The sequence below is a fragment of the Anser brachyrhynchus genome (assembly GCF_964034855.1).
Source record: "Anser brachyrhynchus genome assembly, chromosome: 1".
NCBI classification, from domain to species: domain Eukaryota; kingdom Metazoa; phylum Chordata; class Aves; order Anseriformes; family Anatidae; genus Anser; species Anser brachyrhynchus.
The window spans coordinates 203,737,212-203,759,085 of NC_137694.1; the positions used below are offsets into that span (position 1 = coordinate 203,737,212).

Consider the following 21,874-nt stretch of genomic DNA (forward strand, 5'->3'; position numbering starts at 1 on the left):
GGCTCACGCTGCTGTACACATCGACCTCAGAGGCAGCATCAGTTGGGTCTCCACTCCTGAAGTCCAAGCAGTGAACTAGAGCTCTGGACCTCTATCGTCAAAGCTTCCTGATTGCTAATTTACTGCCCAGCTCCTTTTGGGGCCTCTTGAATGAGTTCTGAGACAAATATGCTATGGAGAGGTCCGGCCCTAAGTAGGGCAGATACAAGCCAGTCATCACCATCTGCCCTCGGGAGCAGCAGCCAGTTGCTGGCTGTGCTCTTCAGCCGCGTAGATGCAGAGCATCTTTCCCAAAGTGGGAGAGAAAAAGGAGGCAGGAATAAATGATGAAATCCTTAAGTAAAACATTTTGTTTGCTCTGCCTCTGCACCCATTCCCATCTTATTTGAGGTTATTACTGCAACATTATTTATGCTTCAAACACAGGAATTTTTTCAAAGTCATGAATAGCTTCATGAACTTAAGAAAAGACTCAGAAGGAGCCGTTTTTTCTCTGTTTGAAGTCCTAGCACACTTAAAGTTTCTGTAATAAAACTGTCAGTCCATAAAGTTGGGCTGCTAAGACCACAGATGAAATGTAGTTATTCTAAAGCAACTGAGCAGCCAACAGCTCCTTTGAAAAGTAGTGATAGTTTCTAGGAACCCAGCACTTTTGAAAAGTCTTTCAATTTAATCCTGAGTTTTCCGGAGGAATAATGAACAGTAAATTTCAGTGACTTAATTTTCAAATGCTCATGTTGAAATAGCCTTAGGACTCCGATCACTCCTGCTGCCAGCTCTCAGACATCCCAGCAGTAAAACTCAACTGCCTAAGTAGCAGCTGCTGAATCACCGCATGTTGCAGGTTTGTATTTCCAAGAAAACTGGCTGTGATTTTAGGTTATCCTGCAAGGCTGGGTTGATCAAACTGCATTGACCTTCAGCAGGACTCTGGGCATCCAAAAGGGTGAGCCAGGGGAGTGGCTTGGAGGAGGCTCTTCTAGGCAAGCTGCCCCCTTTGCCTTTATTTTCAGTCACCCTTTGCTGTGAGGCTTCTTGACAGTTCTTGAAATTGCAAATGAAAGATGCAGTGCTCCCATGATTACTATTAGTTTTTCGAATACTGGGTTTAGACCGGTAGATGTGGCTTTAGACATCCGTGTTTGGACCTCCTGTCAAAAGCAAAAACAGTATGAAAATTATCAAAATCGGTCGTGGATTTGTTGGGACTGCAAAGCTGCTGATCACACCGGCAGACTCTGCTTTTGGTTTCTCTCTGCTGGGCTGAGCTTTGAACGCACATGAAAAAGAATGGAGAAGTTGAAATAAGCCAGTTAAAACTCTCAAAAGAACCGTTTTTAAACACAGAAGCATTCAGAGAACAAAACCTCCTTTTCAGCACTCCTGGCTCTTTCCTAGGGGCCGTTTCTTACATTTCTGCTAAATCAGTTGAGAAAGTCACTAAAGCATAGCAACGTCGCTGTGCTCCTATGGAAAAAGCACCAAAGATCCTTGAGAAAACTCTGACCAGCGCAGAAAGCGAGAACAAATGTTTTATATATGTGGTATTGTTAAAACTCCCAAGTGGCATAAATATAATAAACAATAGTGAAGAATGGGATATTTCTGCTTGTTTCCACACACTCGAGATGACCTAACCTACCTCAGGCATGGTTCCACTTTGTGACTTGTGAGTTATTTGATCGTTCCAAACTTGTGAAAATAAACACTATTATTCTACTGTTCTGCACTGTGCATTCTTTTGTTCTCTGTAAATAGACTGAGAACTATCAAATGAAAGTAAATTATAATTAAATACAAATCAAAATACAAAGTGCAGATAAAACAAAAGCAACACATGGAAAAATGCAATGAGCGCAAAAGTAATGAAATGGTAGACTCGTCACTGAGCACAGCTCTATGCTCCAGATGACTTTGTCAGCATTTTATGGTTGAGTTCTGATCTCATTTACAGAGGTCTCCCGCCGAGACTTCCCTCATTGTAACTCTGGCATAGCCGAGATAAAAATCTAGCGTTTGAAAATTAGGATTTTCAGAGAAACCCGTGAGAGTTGCTTAAATCCCATTGGATTTCAGTGCAGGCTGGACACCTAACTTGGTGCCTCTTTTAAAAAATCCCCTTCTTAAAGGCTATTTTAAACAGGTTATTTCTCTGTCCCTCCCAGTATTATCTTCCAGAGAATAGTTTTCCGTGTTTTGTCTAGTTGTAAATAAAGGCTCTTGGTGTCGTCTTCGTACCTGAGTACCTAGCTAGAAGACATGAGCTTGAGTGTAAATTCTTTCTTGGGATTGGTTTTGCTCTTTGGGGTTGGCTAAGCTCAGAAACCCACCCATGCCTCTGTGTAGCAGTAATATCTCAAAGCCATGTTTTGTAGATCATTTAAATATTTGAATATCAAATATTTGTCCAGCTTTGTGCACATCATGTTAAGAATTACTATTGTTTATAACATAAATGATAGGGATTTCACCACTCACCGGGTGAGTTCCTTTTACGGTCTGACGTATGTCACTGCAAGAAAGCTTCTCTTGATATTTTTATGGTGTTTTTTAGCACTGGAAGACTTTGAAGATAGGGAGCAGAAAACCTACTGTGTTGGCCAGAGTTCAGTATGCATGTGCATATGCATGTGCATAGAGATGAGGTGGCTGGTCAGACATGGTATTGTTTTACATTCCCCACCCACACGAGGAAAGCACCTTCCTTTTACATCCTACTTATGGAATATAAAAGATTTTTTCTTGGTATTTTGGGGAGAAGAGATGCAATGCAATTTTATACAAATCTCACTTCCATCAAAAAGCCAGGGAGGGAACGGATACAGTCCTGGCTGCCATAATATTACTGCACCTAATAATAAAGCACTACGGACGGTAAATGACCTATGTCCACGGATGAGCACTTTATGTCTCAGCACCATGAAGCAGCATTAACCCAAATGATATATTTCAACAAAGTTCCCTCATACCAGAACTTCAGCAAACTTTACATGGGTAATCATCATTATCCAAGAAATATTACCTCAATTATACAAAATACTACCTAAGAAATCATCATTATCCAAGAAATTATCCCTCCTCCTAGCATTCCCACTTCCACTGAACTGCATCCATCTCTGTTCTGGGAGAACAATTGCACTTAGCAATAGACAGTGAAGAAAATCACATTTTTAGATGATGGGAAATTTTAAGTAAACAGAACAGCACACTTTGAAAGAGTATACGGTTTTTACTATTGTGTAAAGGAGCTATAATTATTAATTATTTAATTAAAAAAAAAAAAAAAGAGAGAGAGAAATAGAGGTTTATAGTACAGCTCACCAGAAGCTCGTGGTCTCAGGACAAACTTCCTTTAACACACAGCATCTCGGTTTGTTCTAGCTGAAGAAAAACAAATTCTGCCCCAAGGCCATCTCTTACCAGTACCACTTTCTAGGAGGACTTTTGAAAGTTCTTTTTTTTTCCCATGTGTCTGCTTAAAAAATGATCGCTTGAAATGCTGGCTGTTTACTCACTGAAATCACGGACTTGGGACCCAGTTCATCCTTCGTAATTCTGAGGCTGCAGCAGCATGGCATTACAGTTTATGTGCAAGTCTTATGTCAAAGACATTAAAATGACCCTCTAACTGGGCTGAAATTAAGTTGTTGGTTTTTTTTTTTATCCTGCAGTGTCACGTTGTTGCCCAAGGATTCTTGCATTAAAAAAACCCTCAGATCTCCACTTTCTTATTACACTTCAGCCCATGTTAATTCCTCTTAACTTTACTCAACGACCTGAGAAGCTAAGGAGTGAGACAGACATCCTAAGCATCTCCGACAGTCGAGGGAGAGTGGAGCACTTCCAGTGAGGCCTCAGTAGATCTGAACTGGGCTCTCTCTTTCTGCCTTGACTCCACAGGATTCAGTGGCAAACTAACCTACCGAAAAACTTAATAACAAATGAACTCACCCTTGGCTTCACAACAGCCACATCAGATGCACAGGAAGAAGAGGCAGGCTGTGGGGCAGCACAGAGCCTTTTTTTCTATTTGGGAGATAATTGGCTTCAGTTTGCTCAGGGAATATTTGAGTTAAATGGCAGCTCCCCTAGATTTTTTAATGCATGTTTTTGGGGAGTTTTCTTTTTATATTTTTCATAGCTCCCCAAGGATATCTGTACAGTGTCAACAATAATGAATGACATGAACTTTTACCATACGGAACTGAAATATCATGGTATTCTAGTTTTTATGGTAATTTGGCCCCATGGAAGTCTCTCTGAGGAATAAAAAATGCCTGAGAAAAACGGAATTCACATAGACTCTTGTTATTTTCTAACTTCATCTATATGTCTATTGGGAACGAGACGAATTGTCAGAGTCCAAATATAAATTACACTGCCCAAGAATGAAAGATCACTACATCCTCAAACGCTTCGTCCAGTAATAATAAAAAATAAAATTCTGTATTTGTTCCATTGATAACAAAACCTCCGTACTGTGCTAAAATGCCTTAGTGATCAGCACTAGTAGAAAAGAATAAGGGTGCGGCTCCTTGACAGTTGAAGCCAATCTAAGCTGATCTGTTTTCCTTTGTGGTCACACCACCCCTCCTCGTCACCACAAGGTTATTTATTTTATTTTGTTCGGTTAGTTTTTTGACAGTTAGTACCTTCACCTTCCCTGCCAAGGAGTCAGAGGAGCAGCAGAAATGCACATGGAGCAGGGTGGGTCCGCAGGAATGACGTTTCAGGTCAGAAAATGGTCATGGAATTGGTGCTTCGGACAGATGAAGGACTGCTTGCAGAGACAGATATGATTTGTAGGTCCATTTCTGAATTGCTTTGCACCCTGCGTAGTCACCTGTACACAGGCAAGGAATACAAGGTAAATACAAAAAGGCAGCAAAGCTTCTGGACAATAGTGAAGGCTATTACTTGCGCTCAGTCTAATTTTGAAGGTCCTCAATTGCGTGTAACAGCAATCCATATGATTAATTTGCCAACTCAGATAGAAATTAAGACGTCTGTTTGCCAAAGACTTGCCAAACCAGTCCTTCTCACGGTCAGGAATAAACTTTATGTATTTGCCTTCACCTATATAGGAATAGGTAGTGAAAACCAAACGTCATTTACAAATGGTTTATAGAACAACAGCTCTGTTTGTGTGAGGAAGGGGGATAAACTGTACTGGAAAAGGGAACAGAATAAAGCAGATAACTTCTGCAACTACGTCCATGCTAAAGACTATCTGTATAAATACATCAGCAAAAAAAAAAAAATCACATGCTTAAATAAAATAACTATACCAACTCAAACTGAGTGTATACTGTGACTGTTTAAAAAGAGATCAAGGCCAAGGGCAAGGTCCTGCACCTGGGCCGGGGCAATCCCAAGCACAAATACAGGCTGGGCAGGGAATGGATTGAGAGCAGCCCTGAGGAGAAGGACCTGGGGGTGCTGGTGGATGAGAAGCTCGACATGAGCTGGCAATGTGTGCTTGCAGCCCAGAAAGCCGGGTTAAACCACAACACCAACCGTATCCTGGGCTGCACCAAAAACAACAAGGCCATCAGGGCGAGGGAGGGGATTGTCCCCCTGTGCTCTGCTCTCATGAGACCCCACCTGAAGCCCTGCGTTCAGCTCTGGGGCCCACAGCACAAGAAGGACAAGGTAGTATTAGAACAAGTCCAGAGGAAGCCACAAGGATGATCAGAGGGCTGGAGCACCTCTCCTGTGAAGACAGGCTGAGGGAGTTGGGGTTGTTCAGCCTGGAGAAGGCCCCAAGGCCACCTCACAGCAGCCTGCCAGTACCTAAAGGGGGCTACAGGAAGGCTGGGGAGGGACTCGTTGTCAGGGGGTGCAGTGACAGGACAAGGGGGAATGGCTTTAAACTAAAAGAGGGTAGGTTTAGATTAGAAATATGGAGAAATTCTTCACTCAGAGGGTGGTGAGACCCTGGCCCAGGCTGCCCAGAGAAGCTGTGGATGCCCCATCCCTGGAGGTGCTCAAGGCCAGGCTGGATGGGGCTTTGGGCAGCCTGGGGTGGTGGGAGGTGTCCCTGCCCATGGCAGGGGGCTGGGACTGGGTGGGCTTTAAGGTCCCTTCCAACCCAAACCATTCTGTGATTCTACGCAATCCAAGAATTAAAAGAATTGCTGGGGAGACTGGAATTTGGAAATAATTAGCACTCAACAGCTATATTTTAAATGGCCCACAAAATAAAGACCGGTGCCACTGTAAACTGGGCAGTCCTGCTAGAGTTGGAGGAGTTGCATATTGCTGCCTGTTTAAACTTCTCTGTGATTTTAACAGGACCCGCATGTAGCTGTGTGTACAACTTAGTGCCACTTTGCTGGCGTGCAAAGTGCTCTTTGTGAGAGTCGTGCCAACAGCCGCTATCAGCAAGGGGACAGATTTCAATGTTGTACCCGGTCGCCCTTTGTGTATTCACCAACTCCACAAAAGCAGCATGAATCTAACCAACTTCGACTCCTGGCAGATGTTAAATTTCTTTCCCAGGAGGATGACCCACTGCCTGCCTAACATAATACAAAGAAGGTGTTTTTTTTTTTTCAGCCATGCCCCTGCAAGCCAATACTTGCTGCTATGTAATTAAACACAGCATATCAGCTCACACGGACTTTTTAATGGGAAAAATAGCGCATTTTAAGATTTGTGGCCAGATCCATCAGCACGCTTCACAGCTCTGTGCTGCTCCAGTGACACAGAACAACCTTAAGCCTGCAATAACCGATTGATTCAACCAGCTTGTTGCTCTGTCACTGGAGCAGTGCAAAACAGCTGAAGCGTATCAGCAAATCTGCCTTCTGAGCTCCTATTTTGAGGGATTTATATCTCAGCCTAACTTAACTTCCAAAGTCTACTTACATGTAAAGGGTTAGTAGTTACTTCTCGGGTAATATATCTGAGGTGAAAGCGCGCTATGATGCTTCCAAAAAATCTGTAGCACCTATGTCCAAAAGGAAGTTTTGTGTGATGTGAGTGACAACTGGCTTGCTGAACCAGGACCGGGTGCAAGCTGGGTGCATGGAGAGCAGTAATGAAGCTCAGCATGGCATGCTAGGCATCAGGGGGAGGCAGAAAGAGTGCTTCTGAAATCCCATCCAGCTCAGCTTACCTTACAGGACGCACAAAATGCCACGGAGAGCCAAGTACAGTGTAGCTCGTGGAGAGCAAATATAGCGGAAATAACCTCTGATGCTGCAACAGAGTTAAAGCAAAACAGGACACAGAAAGATTTAGTAGGAAAGATGACTCTGCAAAAAGGAAACTAAGCTGTATTTATAAAGCAAGACTCGTGACCTCTCGGAGAAATAGAGCTCAGTCTGTCATTTTCCACCATGGTTAAATAACGCCTTGTGAACGATCAGGCTATTATTTCCAAAGTTTTGGACTAATTTGCTATTGCGAAATGAAATTTCTTCAAACAAGGCAAAAAGTGCATTCCTCCTTCAGGATTGCACTCTGCACATGCCAAATCTGAAGTTATAAAACCAAGCTGTTTTGAAGTTATCTGAGTATAAAAAAAGGCCTCTGACCAATTTTCTGAGAAGAAAACTGTTTATCATTTTCCAGAAAAAAAAAAAAAAGTCCCTTGGACCAAGATCAAGTATGGGAAATTTCAAGCCAAAATGCAAATCTCTGAGCACTATGGAAGCAAATATGAGCAGTGGTTCAAACTGAAAGCCATTTTGGGAGGCAGCAGCACTGGTTCCAAAGTGCAGGCTGAATTCTGCCTCCACCATGGGTCTGATGTTCAAACCACAGTCCACTGATTTTCCCAGACTGAACAGATTTTCTTGAAATTTGGCATACTGTATCTCTGCAGCACAGCTTTCCTGGGAAGTTTGGTAAAATCATGCAAGGAAGGAGGCTGGTTGTTTTGTTTTTGTGTTTTAGCACAGTGTTTTATATATGTAGCTACACTCTGAAAAAATCATTGTCAAAATGTTTTTTGTCATTCCAGATCATGAAAATGTCTTTGCCAATTAACTTCTTGTCTGTTCTGCTAATCTGGTTGAGGACATACATGATTCCCTTAATTATTTGAGGAAATTGGCATTGGGAATATTGTTAAAACCAACAAAAAAATGAGTTGAAGGTATTCTTAAGCCAAGAAAGAGAAATACATGTGTGAAAAACACTAGCACGAAGATAAAGTGGCCCGTATATGAGCATCTTTCATCTATGAAAGTTACAGCCACCTTTGCTCTCAGGTGCTCCATTACATGTTGTGGGTGATACAGCTGTGCCTTTTAGATTTCTAACTGCACGAGTAACCTCAGAAATCCTCTTGCACTGGCACACATTTTGATGATAGCTAAATGCAAATGATTATTTGAAGTGGTGTATATCAAATAGCACTGAAATTTCCTGTTTACAACGCTACAAAAACAAAGCCTGAATTCTCTGTGCAGACCGAGTTAATATTATTGACTTTCAGGGGTCATGGAGCAATTGGTGACCCGCGCTGGCATGCAAGGAATTACACATGTGAATCCAGATATGGTACGGATGTGTCAGAGTTTAGCTGCATGGAAGTACCGTAAAGGAGGCTACAGGCTGAATGTTTTCTGCATGAAAACAGAGACTAGCAGTGTGATAGGAGACCTGCCCTGCGTTGCACTGTCTGCATCTTCCTTGACCACAGAGAGAAATGAACCCCCTGACTCACATGCAAAGACCAAGAGGCAGAAACCTAAATGAAGCACCTCTCATCGAGAGCAAACTCCACCCTATACGATTAGGACCCAGGCCATCTCTCAGCAAACCCAACTGCTAACTCAGACAGGAGCTGGATCAGGGCGCTGCAGTGCTCTGTGGCAGATAAATCTGTACATCCTATGTTATTCATTTCAAGGTCTGGGATACATTCTTCTGCCCCATTGAGATCGATGTTGATTGATTCATCGTCATTGAATCAAGTGCCACTCTGTGCACGACTTTGTGTACACAGCTAGGCTTGCACCCATTCTCTGGCACTCACACTGATAAATATGTTGTTATATAAAAATAGATATGTGTGTGCATTTGCATATACATGTAAAGACACACAAAATCATACACAGCTTACTGCAGTGTTTTTTTCCAGAGGTCACATAGAGCTGTGTGCACTTGAAGTGTCATGACAAAACAAATCATTTCTTTTGCGTTGTTACTGGACAATTTAAACGCTGATTACAATGAATAAATACAGCAGAATAAATGTAAATCAGGAAATAGACATACTTCCTGCTTTAAAAGGGTCAACCTCACAAAGTACAGAAGTAGAGGAGAGAATTTGTATTAAGCATGTGAATAGTAACTAGAAATCAATTTTAAGTATGTTACTGGATGACTGAAAAGCCTTCACTGACCAAAGAAAGCGATGCCCCTTGATTAAGAAAATCAGCTGATTTTATAGATGGAAAAAATAAAGAAAACATCTCTAATAAATTAAATAATATATAAAGTTAAGAAAAGTATCGATGACAAACAGGAGAAAGAAGACATTGATTTGAATGAATACAAATTCAAAAGGAATTACAAGAATGTGATAAAATAAGCAAAACGAGACAATTAATGGACAGATGGTCAAAGACAACTGAGTTTTATATAAACCGAGACAAAGAAAACGTCACTAATGGTACCAATAGGTTATTAAATGAAATTTGCGGAATTGGCAATAAGCAATGCAGGTGACAGACATGTCCAACAGATATTTTTGTTGCATTTCAGCAAACATATATGGAATAAGTTACATGGCATGTTAGACAGAACTGACATTAATTAATGTAATTAATGTGATCTTACCATTTCAATGGTAATATAAAGATGATGTCCCAAAACAGCTCTAAAAGTTGCACATTTTAAAAAAACTACATGTTTAGGTAACTCTTATCCAAGAACTTCATAAGAAATCTGTGGGATGGCAATATCAATTCCCTCTGTCACGGACCCAGGAGACTGACAGAAAGGCAGAGACCTGCTCTCATCCAGCATTAGACACCTCTCAGTCACCTTTCCCTTCGGGGCTAGTCACCCTATGTTCTCTTCACCGTCAGTTGACAGACAGAGGTGTTTATTGAATGAAATTCATCTGACCATAAGTAGACATGTAAATTTGGTTATGAAAATCACATCCTAATATGCCATCCACATATTAAAAAATCAACAGGGTGCCTGAGGTTTCTCAGGTCTGCCCACAAGGCATCCGTTGTGGCTCTGAGCGTAAGGCTGTGGTCAAAAGGGTAGATAGCATCCTTGGATGTATAAGCAGGATGGTCTTGTGTAGGAATGGAGGGGTTATTTCACCTGCATGTTTGACATTAGTGTCATTCCTACTGGAAAGCCAAACCATGTTCTAATAGCAGTTCAGGAAAACGCTGATGCTTTGAAAATGTTCAAAATAGAGTTATAAACCTTCTCAAATTTCCTGCGAGATGCTATGAGTCTGAGAGATAATGGGACTATTATTTCTGTAATGTAGTAATGTGTTTGCAACTTTTACAAATATGCAAAAAACACATACAAACTTAAGAGGAAAATTGTAATAGCAGCAAGATGATAATAGATTATAAGTAAGATTTTATACTCATGTAATCCCTATTACGTGAGTTGCCCTCTGCAAGTGTCTGCCTATCCTAGATATCTCTAAAGGGACCGAGGGTGCTTAGGCTCCTAAGTCAGATAATTCCTTCAAGACTTTTAAAGGCAGGCAGGATGGTTTGAGCTGAATGTACTTTCCAAACAGCAGGGTCGAATCTCGTTCCTTTAAAATCAAAAGAACGGTCAAGGCATTGGAAAAGATGCCTTGCAGTAAGAAACTCGGGAAGTTCGATCTATTTTGCTTACTGCAAAAAGGCCAAGGGGTGACTTAACCACAGTCTGACAATACCTACAGGGCTAATCTTGGTAATGACTTCTCAACCCGGCCGGTAAAGATATAACAAAAGTCAGAGCCGAAGATAACTCAGACTAGAAACCCAATATAATTATTGGTGGCCACATTAAATAATGCTTAGAGCTTTTTAGAAAGGTAGTTGCTGATGCTTTAATGAAGGCAACCTCAAAATCAGATTTATTAAGAAAAAAGATATACTGTAATTCAAACAATAAACAAGGGACTAACAAGGCTTGTGCTGTGCAGGATTCAGGCCAGAATCTCACAACTGTCTGGAAATCTAAGAATCTATAAACCCACTATGCAGCAGGTTTCTTACTTTGATCTGTTTAAAGAAACTATTATGTACATGCTTATCATGGTGACATTTAATCACTGTTAATATATGCATAAGGTTCAAAGGAGGGTAATTACCATTTTTTCCAACTCAGACCGCTGGTATGATTTGCCAGTGCTCTTGTTTTGAAAACTAATTCCCATTATCTAAAAGACTTTCCAAAGCAAACATAGCAGCGTAGCACTTTCTAATATTTATTTTGTGTTCCCAAAGAAAAAGCAATAGTGGTAGTTATTTCTTTTTGGAGGGGGCACATGGTGGTTCTTTTTCTAAAACGATACTTGTCTCCCGCTGCAGCTTTAAAATGTCTCCCTGTCCCTCTCCTGAGTCAAAGGACCAGGTCCATTGGCAGAGGGCTTTGCTGAAAAGGTAGCAGGCAAATTGTTTCATGGGAATTAGGCAAAGGTCTACGCTGGTAGCAGCCAACACTGCTTCAGTGCCTAACTGCTGCAGAAGACTGCAAATGGAAAGGTTTTTCATGTACTAAGACGAAGATTCATAGTTTTAAGGTCACTGTGATCCTCCTCCCTCCAGTTGTCTTTCCTACATAATCTGGACCAAAACAGAACAAACCAAACCAAAACAAAAAAGCAGGAGGCAGAGCTTCCTATAGGAGTTTTATCTTTTTTTTTAATTGTTTGCCTGTACGAACTGCAGAATGCCCAGCACCCGTTCCCCATCTGATTCAGATCATAAACTTGGTGGGGCTGGGAACAGCTTGGCGGACGTTTGCAGCACAGTGTGTGCATTCACAGCATTATCGCCGACCGAGATTAGCAGCGGAGCACTGCTAGTCACAGAAGGCAACGCTTATGAGTAAATATGGACCTCACCAGATACGGGCTGCGTTGCTGACTGCATCGTAGCCTCCTTGCACGACCTTGGGACTGCAGCGCTGTCTGGCTCTGTGCTTAAAAAGTTAAGATAATACGACTTGTCTGCCTCGCAAGGATTTTGTAAGACTGCAGTCGCTGTTTATTGGAGCTGGTTATAAACTATCACGGTGATGAGAGCTTTGTAAATACCTGTGCTCATGAAACCTTGGTTAAAACACCTCGTGCTAGAGGAAAACCAGTCATTGCAGCATGGCCACACACATACGGATGCACGGCTCTTGGCGATGGCCGTGCTCAGGACACCCGCACATGTCACACACTGTGCACACACACGCACCCAGCCAGAGGTTGTTTAACCGGGGCTTTACAAACATTTTCAAAGCGCTTTACAAACAATTCATTAATAGATGACATATTTTTGCTAAAGGCACAACCAGCCCAACCAGATTTTATTACAGGTGTAAATAACGCTGAGTGTGTTTAAGTGTGAGCCTCATGTGTCCGCTCTTAATCCTGGGGACACCCTACAGGTCTGCTCAATTTCCCCCTCAAAATTCATGAACCCTACGTCTGTACTTAGGAGAGGTACACAAACCCTACATCCGTACGTGTTTAGGAGAGGTATATAAACCCTACATCCGTACGTGCATAGGAGAAGTACACAAACCCTACACCTGTGCGTATTTAGGAGAGGTACACAAACCCTACATCCGTACGTGTTTAGGAGAAGTACACAAACCCTACACCCGTATGTGTTTAGGGGAGGTACGCCAACACCAGGAGGTGCTTGGAGCAGCACCCTAGGTTTCTCTCTCCCCGTGAAGGACCACCACCACCCAGATGTGTCCGAGATGCCAGACGTACAAGTGAGGGAGGTGTTGGGAGAAAAGGTGGCAGCTTAGAGACCTGCCCTGTGGCCTGGCGAGGGAGAGGAAGGAGAGGAGGTAGAGGAGGGAGAGGAGGGAGGAGGCTGATGGCTCAGCTCAGCCTGCCCCTGGGGAACCAGGCCTGGGCCTGGGCACCTCGGGGTGCCCCTCTCAGGCCCTGTCGCCGCCCTCCACCGCTGTGGGGACATCGGGGACCCAGCCCCGGGTCACCAAGCCCGGGGGGAGGCAGGGCAGGGCCGCTCGCTGCTCACAGCGGGGTCGCCGTGCCTGAAGTGGGGGGGACGCTTCTGAGGCTCCGCAGGGCCGAGGGGCTCCGGGGGGCTCCGGGGGGCTCCGGGGGGCACCCAGCGGGACTTTCCCCCCAGGCCGGGGCCGTAGCTGTGCCCGCCCCGGGAGGCTGGGAGGAGGCCGGGGCTCGGGGAGGCGCCGTCCCCTCCCCTGGGCAGTTTCTCGGCGCGGCGGTTTAAGAGCAGAGCCGCCCCCGGCCCCTCCCCGTTGGAGCCGGCCCGGGCGGCACGGCGCGGCCGGGGCCGGAGCCGGGGCCGGGGGCAGGTGGGGGGCCGGGGGGTCTCGGCCATGGCACGGTGCCGTGGTGGCCGCGGTGGCGGTGGTGGCAGGGGGGCGGCCGGGCGGCTGCTGGCCCTGCTGCTGGCCCTGCTGCTCGGCGGGACGCGGGGCTTCGGCGACGAGGAGGAGCGGCGCTGCGACGCCATCCGCATCGCCATGTGCCAGAACCTGGGCTACAATGTCACCAAGATGCCCAACCTGGTGGGCCACGAGCTGCAGGCGGACGCCGAGCTGCAGCTCACCACCTTCACCCCCCTCATCCAGTACGGCTGCTCCAGCCAGCTCCAGGTGGGTCCCAAACCCCCCCCCCCCCCCCAACCCTCCCCAAACCCCCCAAATCCCCCCCCAAACCCCCTTCTCCAGAACCGGCAGCTGGGCGTTGTGCTGACATTTCCCCCATCTCCCCCGCTGCAAAGCCTGGAGGGAGCGGGCTGCAGCACAAGGCAGCGCTGTGTGGGCTTCCCAAGGGGGGAAAAAAGGGGGTCCTGCCATGCCCGGCCCGCAGGGACGTCCCCACGGCAGCAGCCAGCTTGGACCCCCGCGTCCCCAACTCCCTGAAGCCCCCCCGGTGTGGCCACAGGCCCCCAAAATCGCCGTGTTTCCAAAGCTGAGCGAGCGGCAGCGTTTTATGGCCGGTGCGAGCCCGTCGGTGGCCCGATGGTGAAAGAGAGGCGCATTCTTCCAGGAGGATCACAAACCGAAGTGATTCAGTAAATGCCTTTTCTTCTGTTTGTTTGCTAGCCGTGATATCCAGGCAGTGCCTTGAACAAAAATATGTATTTGTTTAAACCGCTTTAAAATATACTTTTTTTTTCTTTTTTTTTTTTTTCCTAAATTGCACCCTTGAGGTTTACATCTGGCTAAATCCCACTCGCTTTATTGAAAGTGATGGGCTAAATTTGCATGGAGCTAATCTGGGGAGTGAAATGTTCAGGCTTTGGCTTCGGACCACACTTGAACTGAAAGAAGGCAGCATTTTTAGGGTTTTTTCTCCCAAGTTTTTATTGTTCTTGGTTTATTTGTTTTATGCTGCTTCCTGTTTTTTAAGGCAAAGGACCAAAAATTACTGCTAAAAAGGCAAAAAAGAAAACTTGTTATGTTTTGACCTGTTGAATTTTCTCCTAACGCATTTGCGATTTCTGTTTCTCTCTTCCAGTTCTTCCTTTGTTCAGTCTACGTCCCGATGTGCACAGAGAAGATTAACATCCCCATAGGTCCCTGTGGTGGCATGTGCCTCTCTGTCAAAAGAAGATGTGAACCTGTTTTAAAAGAATTTGGATTTGCCTGGCCGGACAGCCTGAACTGCAGCAAATTCCCACCCCAGAACGATCACAACCACATGTGCATGGAGGGCCCGGGAGATGAAGAGGTTCCCCTTCATAGCAAGACATCCTTGCAGCCTGGAGAAGAGTGCCACAGCATGGGATCCAATTCCGATCAGTACATCTGGGTCAAGAGGAGCCTGAACTGTGTCCTCAAATGTGGCTATGATGCTGGGCTCTACAGCAGGTCAGCGAAGGAATTCACAGATATCTGGATGGCCGTGTGGGCTAGTCTTTGCTTCATATCAACTGCGTTCACAGTCCTGACCTTCCTGATTGATTCATCCAGATTTTCCTACCCGGAGCGCCCAATCATATTTTTGAGCATGTGCTACAATATTTATAGCATTGCTTATATTGTGAGGCTAACTGTGGGCCGGGAAAGGATATCCTGTGATTTTGAAGAGGCAGCAGAACCTGTTCTTATCCAAGAAGGTCTTAAGAACACAGGATGTGCTATAATTTTCTTGCTGATGTACTTTTTCGGGATGGCTAGCTCCATCTGGTGGGTTATTCTGACATTGACGTGGTTTCTGGCCGCAGGACTCAAGTGGGGCCATGAAGCTATAGAAATGCACAGTTCGTATTTCCACATTGCAGCGTGGGCTATCCCTGCAGTGAAGACCATTGTTATTTTGATTATGAGACTGGTAGATGCAGACGAGCTCACTGGCCTGTGCTACGTTGGGAACCAGAACCTGGATGCGCTGACGGGCTTTGTTGTTGCTCCGCTTTTTACCTACCTGGTTATTGGAACTTTATTCATTGCAGCTGGGTTAGTGGCCTTATTTAAAATCAGGTCTAATCTTCAGAAAGATGGAACTAAAACTGACAAACTGGAAAGACTGATGGTTAAAATCGGTGTCTTCTCAGTGCTGTACACCGTCCCAGCAACGTGTGTCATTGCCTGTTATTTCTACGAAATCTCCAACTGGGCCATTTTCCGCTATTCGGCCGATGATTCCAATATGGCAGTGGAGATGCTCAAAATCTTCATGTCCCTCCTGGTGGGTATCACTTCAGGTATGTGGATCTGGTCAGCCAAAACTCTGCACACGTGGCAGAAGTGCTCGAACAGACTGGTGAACTCAGGGAAAGTGAAACGGGAGAAGAGAGCAGATGGTTGGGTGAAACCTGGGAAAGGGAACGAGACTGTGGTATGAGAAAAGGACGACACCCCGATGGTCTGACTGCTCTTACCTGAAGGACTGATTGTGTATAAGCATTGCAGTGTAAATGCTGGGAGCAGAGTGGGGAGACAGTAGCAAAACTTGTCTCTTGAGGAAGGAAAAAAAAAGCCTTGAAGAATAAGCAAACAAACAAAAAAATCATGCTGCAAATACAATAGCCATAAACCATGCTGCCCAAAATAGGAAAGCCCAGGGAGGCTTTAAAAGCTGTGAAATATCCAAACACATTATCTTCCTTTTTTTTATAAAGTAGGATGCAATATACTGAAGTCTTTAGAAGCAGTGGGACTGTAGCCCACAGCTGTGGGATATTGTCTTGTGTTCATCGTCTTACAGCTGATGGAGGAAGGGCAGTCTGGGTCCAAGTTCGGTGCTGATTTAGGGTCCAGTTACCAGAGATGGAGCACCCAGAACCACAATTAGTTGTCTTCTTTCTGAGTTCAGACCTTCGCTGAGGGTTTTGTCTCTACACCCTGGGGAATTCTGTTGCTCCCGTATGCTGTACGAGTCAGCCAAGGATTAGGTCCTCCAACAAATAATTAAGTGGACTTCCCAAACTTGGGAATTACCCAAACTAAGAAGGATTTAGTGAGGTATTAGTGAGGATGACTCTTAAGTCATCTGATGGTCTAATACAAATTTTGTCTCCTTTTTACTGTCTGTAACCTAGTCTGAACTGAGTGTTTTGATCAGGAATTTGGACCTCCCTAGGTTCCTTCCAACCTGAAGTATTGTATGATTTTGTCAATATTTCATATTTTCTTAAAAGAAGCTTTACTCAAGGTCATGGTCAGAAGTAGAGGAATATGTGGGAGCTTGGAAACTGTGCGTGCTGTTATGCATCACTTATCATTGTTCGCCTGCCTCTGTTCCCATTCCTTCAGGTGCTCCTGCTATTTCCAGCTGACTACTTTATTCTGCTGCGTTTAATAGCTTTAAATGAAGTCTTACGTTATAGTGCTCCTTCCTACAGGAAAGAGAAAAATGAGTTGAGGGTCTCTTCAGAACAATGTCAGTTTTCTCCAAGTAAACTTATCTGGCTCTCTGGAGACCCATTGCATGAAGCAATTAAGTCTTAATATATTTCATTCGGTGCGATGGTATCTCTGCAGACGCCAGTCTGGGAGAAGCGAAATGTTGAGTTCCTTGGCAACCTCATGTTCACACAGATCAGTTGTATAATTATGTGTGTCAGTTACAATTAAAAGAACATTCTCGGTCCATGACATCGCAGTACAGCTGACTGCCTCAGAACGAGGCTCCAGTTGCTCACTGACAGCTATGGAGATATTTTTTTTAACGTATCGATGCATACAGAATGCGAGCAGGCGTTCACTCCTCAGGAATGACAGAAACACTGTCAGCTTTCTAAAGGGATCCAAAGAGAAGAGATCCAACTTCTTGATTGAATAATGTTTCACAGCAGCTTTCAAGTTGCCTTATCCTTTTAATTGTGGAGGTATTGGCTCGTGCTTGTGGGAAGCTTGAACCTTGTGTCTGGGGCTGGTTTGGCTATTAAGAAAGGTGATGCAAACAGTGGTAGCCCACAAGCACTTAAGAGAACACTGGTTCGATGCTCTGTCCCTTTGAAGGACCTTCAGTTGTATTTGTGTACCCTAAACTTTTGCTTCATTTGTTTGTGTGGAACCTGCTCGGCTGCTGAGCGTCGCCCCAGTGCCCAGACTCCCACGACTTTCGAGGGCAACTGAGAACATGTGCTGCTTTAGTACAGTCCTCACTTTTCCTACAGGTGCCCCATGTGCTTCCCAAACCACAATTCATTCCAGCTCTGGCCGTGAGCGCTAATCTGTCCCAGAAGCGTGAATTGTTTCAATGTCAATGTTGAAACATGTGCTAGAGCATATTTTAAAAAACAAACAATCAACCAAACAAACCCTAATTGCAGTCTTTGTGGTCGGGCTCCCTCTCTAGCAGAACAAGTGACAACTTGACACATTCTGCTCGATGTACAACCATTGTCTTGGCCAGCGCTGCATACCAGCTGAGCCTTTTGATCCTCTCTATAAAGTCTCTCACCATTAGTGTTGTGCTTGGATCTGGTTATTCCTCTGTGGACGAGGAGTTCTGCAATACGAAATCTTCAGATGGCTCAGACTCTCCATGATGCGATCTGTCGGCTGACACAGCAAGGGATGTACAAGCAGCAGCTGTATTTTGACTTTCAAGGGGTGAGGACACAGTATGAGCCCCGTCCTGTAACCTAGCCGTGGCCTGTGCCAAGGTGTCACGTTCACTCAAGTGTCCTTCAGTCTGAAGCGCCCTGGATACTCTCCTGGCTGATACGACTCCTGCTTGACCTGACTGATTCAACAAACAGCATTTTTAACTGTGTTATGTACACAGAAGCGAATGTTAAGTAGCACTCCTGTTACCAGATCCCTCCATCTCTGACTGAGGCACTGTGGACTGTGACAGATGGGTGTCCCTGGTGATTTGAGACACTGGAAATGAGTTGGTTGAGGACAGCGCTGCGTAGCCCCGTGGGAGCTGAGCAACTTTAAAGTGTGAGGCACTCAGATTTTGTGGATAGGGGAGGGGAGAGACACCAGCGGCTGTCCCTGGAGGAACATCTTTCGCAAGCTCTCAGGGGGCGCTGTGCCAGCTCTTGCAGTGACAAAACCATTCCACGAATGTACCCATCCATCTGCATTCACCTTGCTCTGCTCCGGGGATGCCTGAAGGGGAAGTCACAGTAGACAGCCCAAAACCCAGCAGTCACGGAGAGCGGGTATCTGCAACTCGTCCGTTCTCTCGTTTCAGCGTTGTTATGAATTTAAAGCCAAAAAATGTGTGACTAATCCTCTCTCGGAAGTGCAGTTGCTGTGGTTATACAACGAGAAACCTTTCGGCGGTTACCTTCCTGGCACGGGCCCTGCTCCCTCCAGCTCCGTCTGCCCGTCTCTCCCACCCCAGTGCGTGCTCTTCTGACCGCATGTTTCTGAAGCATCTGCCGGAGAGGTACAAGCCTGGCTCCTGCGTTGAACAGGCAGGTTAGCTCCTTTCTCTGAGCTTCTAAGGAAACAGACACTGATTATTTTGGGGTGTACAGAAAATATATCTGCTCTGATGTATGTACTGTAAATTTCTAATTTATCACTGTAAAAAAAAAAAAAACTTGCTATTTAATTTTTATATCAAAATAAAATTTTAACCTCTGTGGATAACGAAGGTATTCCTGGCAGCCCTCATGTTTTTGGTGAGTTTGTTTCCTGAATTGGCTATACCGCTGTTGCATGCTCTTTTTTCCCCTGACAGAAGAAGGACACGTGGTCCGAATGGGTTAAAACAGCACAGTTTGGATCTCGTGTGGGTTGCAAAAGCACCTCTGCCAACTGGAAATAGCTGAGAACAAAACATCACTGGGCAAGAGTGAAAGTATGTACGTGTTTCAGTGCTTGCACATGGGGTGGAAAGAAACCCTTTCAAAGGCAGCGTGCAGGTCCCCGAGCACGTGGAGGCAGTTGCGGGCTGTGGCTGTTCTCTGGTGGGCTTGTGCTTGTCCCCGTGTGCCACCAGAACCAAACGGAAGCAAAAACACAACTGTCCACTGCTGCTGTAGCAGTGCTTCTGGGGAAAGCAGGGCTCTATGTAAGGTTCCTCTACTCCATGTATTATGGAGTAAGGGCATCCAGAGAAGCACGGAGCATCCAGATGCTGTGTGTGTGGTGGGAAGGGTAGCACAGCCACGTGCCTGTTGAGGGTACAACATCTGTTAGTGGTTTGGGAAAAGGCACATGCTCAAAATGTGCTCACTCAAAAAGGGTATTTTTAGCCCTTCAGAGAACAGATTCAACCTGTTATCTACATTTTTTTCAAATGTTGTTTTTTTTTTTTTTTAAATAAGCTTTTTTAATGCTCTGCTTATTTTTTATTCCTCTTTTATCACTTCTGTTCACCAGTTAGGTGAGAGTTCCTTGTTTTTGTGTATGTCCTTCACCACTTTCTTTGACGCCAATTATACAGCTTGTAATATTAGTCACCATCTTAACCCACTTAATCATCTACATCACAAAATGTTCTGTATGCAGGATTACTTAATTAGCATAATGCTATTCTAATAAGAAACTAAATCAGACTACAGTGGATAATAGTGAGGATGTGCTATAAAGAAGACAGTAGGAATTATCACCTGTGTATCTATAACTAATCAAGTTTTGAAGAGCAGCATCTAAAACTGATAATTAGAGTGATTTCCTCATGCCTTTGGCAGCTCATCGCTGTTATGTTCTTAGCTGGTGATTAATGAGATCTCTGACTTGAAACTTATAATTAGGAGACTTTAATATAGCTACAGTTAAACATAACAAACATAGAAGTTTCTGGGGAAGGGAGAGGAATCTGCCTCTTGTTGGAGCTGTTAGCACCAACAAAGAACCTCAGATACAATGTTCAAGGTGGTGTTGGCTGCTCCGGGTCCCTCTGATGGCCTCTTGCCCCACATGTCATCCCAAACCAGGCATCTCAGAGTGTCACCAGTCAGATGGCAGTGCTGTAGTTGCTCCAACCTGGGGACAGCCTCCACGAACCACCATGAAGAGGAAATCAGCCCAGGTTTGCCTACAGAGGGGGGGGTTTGGCTGTCTGCAAACCTCACAAAAGAGTAGCCTTTATCAGGAAATTTTGTGGTTGTTTTATTATTTGGGTTTGCGTGTTTTTAATGTTTGATTTTGTCTTGTTTTGCTAAAGCTCTCTTTAAAGAGTAAATGTTGAATTCATAGCGAAGGAGACCGGAGTTCTGCAGCCAGAAATCAGAAGCTCTGTTAATTTAAAAATGTGGTAATGCGGTAATGTGAAATGCATCATGAGAAGCTGGCTTCAGCAGGGAGGTCTCCACCACACCCTATCCTTCCTCAGCCACTCATTCATAGAATCAGAATCATCAAGGCTGGGAAAGGCCTTTAAGAGCATCAAGTTCCCGTAACTGCATCTCATTTCATCTCCTCCTTAATTTTGCCATACAACTACTCGTAGGGCTGAGCTGCAGAGAACATCAGCAAAAAAGACCTGGGTTAAAAATAACCACCAGGGTTTTCTGTTTGTTTTATGCAGAAGGTTATTTTTAACTCGGATCATGTCGGTGACCTGGTTCGTGTGGCAGCCCCACAAAGGGCCGAACTGACAAAAACGAGGCAGGATGAACTGCCTGGCTTGCGTTGTCTTGGCTCCTGCAGGCAGTGTCCTGCAGAGCTCCTCCCTGTCCTCCCCGTGAGGCCAGAGCTGCAAACCCTTCAGTGAGGCTGCTGGTAACTCCCAAAGTTTGGTGCTTCAGCTGGGGATTGAGTCCAGATTCGAACAGCGTGCCCATAGGTGAGAGCCCCACTGCACAGCCCCACAGCAGCTGCAGCTCTCATGCTTTGCAGCACATATTCTGGTACGTTTGGGCTAATTGGGCTCATAATATACACCAGGAGTTTGCATCCCCTGTCTCAACTTCAAAGGGCTCAATCGAATATCTGTGTAGGTTGAATAAAAAGCAGGGCATCTTTTCCTGCTTGCAAAGCCAGTGCTGGCTGGGAGAGTGACAAGGCTGGCACTGCGTCATGCCATGCTCCCATTGCACCTCTCCGATAAAATCAGGCAGGAGGCTCCTTGCCAATCCGGCTGATGTTGTGCCACAGATCCTGGGTCCCCACAGCTTCCTGTGGCTGGGAGAGGATTTCTGGCACCCTGGCAAACTCCAGCTGGATTAACAGCTTCGTGCTGTTGGCAGCCAGATGTTTTGTTTTCTGTGCTGCCAGCAGCCCACCGAGCAGGCACCACAGGGCTGGAAGAGCACAGAGGTGGCTCAGAGGGTAGGGGCAGCAGTCGAGGGCTCACACGATAAGGGAT

The 21,874-nt window shown here is 45.1% G+C and overlaps 1 protein-coding gene and 1 long non-coding RNA gene across 3 annotated transcripts in view; one reads left to right on the top strand and one right to left on the bottom strand.

Moving 5' to 3' along the window:
* Nucleotides 1-1,027: 1,027 nt before the first annotated feature.
* Nucleotides 1,028-21,874, bottom strand: part of LOC308183180 — a 441,868-nt gene continuing 421,021 nt past the window's right edge. The window contains exons 1-3 of one of the 2 annotated variants that reach the window (XR_013942327.1): nucleotides 7,121-7,366; nucleotides 4,653-4,843; nucleotides 1,028-1,151 (exon numbers count right to left, since the gene is read on the bottom strand). This is a non-coding gene — a long non-coding RNA (uncharacterized lncRNA). Of the gene's footprint in view, nucleotides 1,152-4,652; nucleotides 5,709-7,120; nucleotides 7,367-21,874 lie in introns of those variants that run through there. The other variant, XR_013942326.1, reaches the window with a different exon arrangement.
* FZD4 (frizzled class receptor 4) lies at nucleotides 13,283-19,217 on the top strand. Its single transcript, XM_080568783.1, has 2 exons — nucleotides 13,283-13,800; nucleotides 14,669-19,217. The coding sequence occupies exons 1-2, from the start codon at nucleotides 13,522-13,524 to the stop codon at nucleotides 15,995-15,997; spliced, it is 1,608 nt and encodes a 535-aa protein (XP_080424909.1). The 5' UTR covers nucleotides 13,283-13,521; the 3' UTR covers nucleotides 15,998-19,217.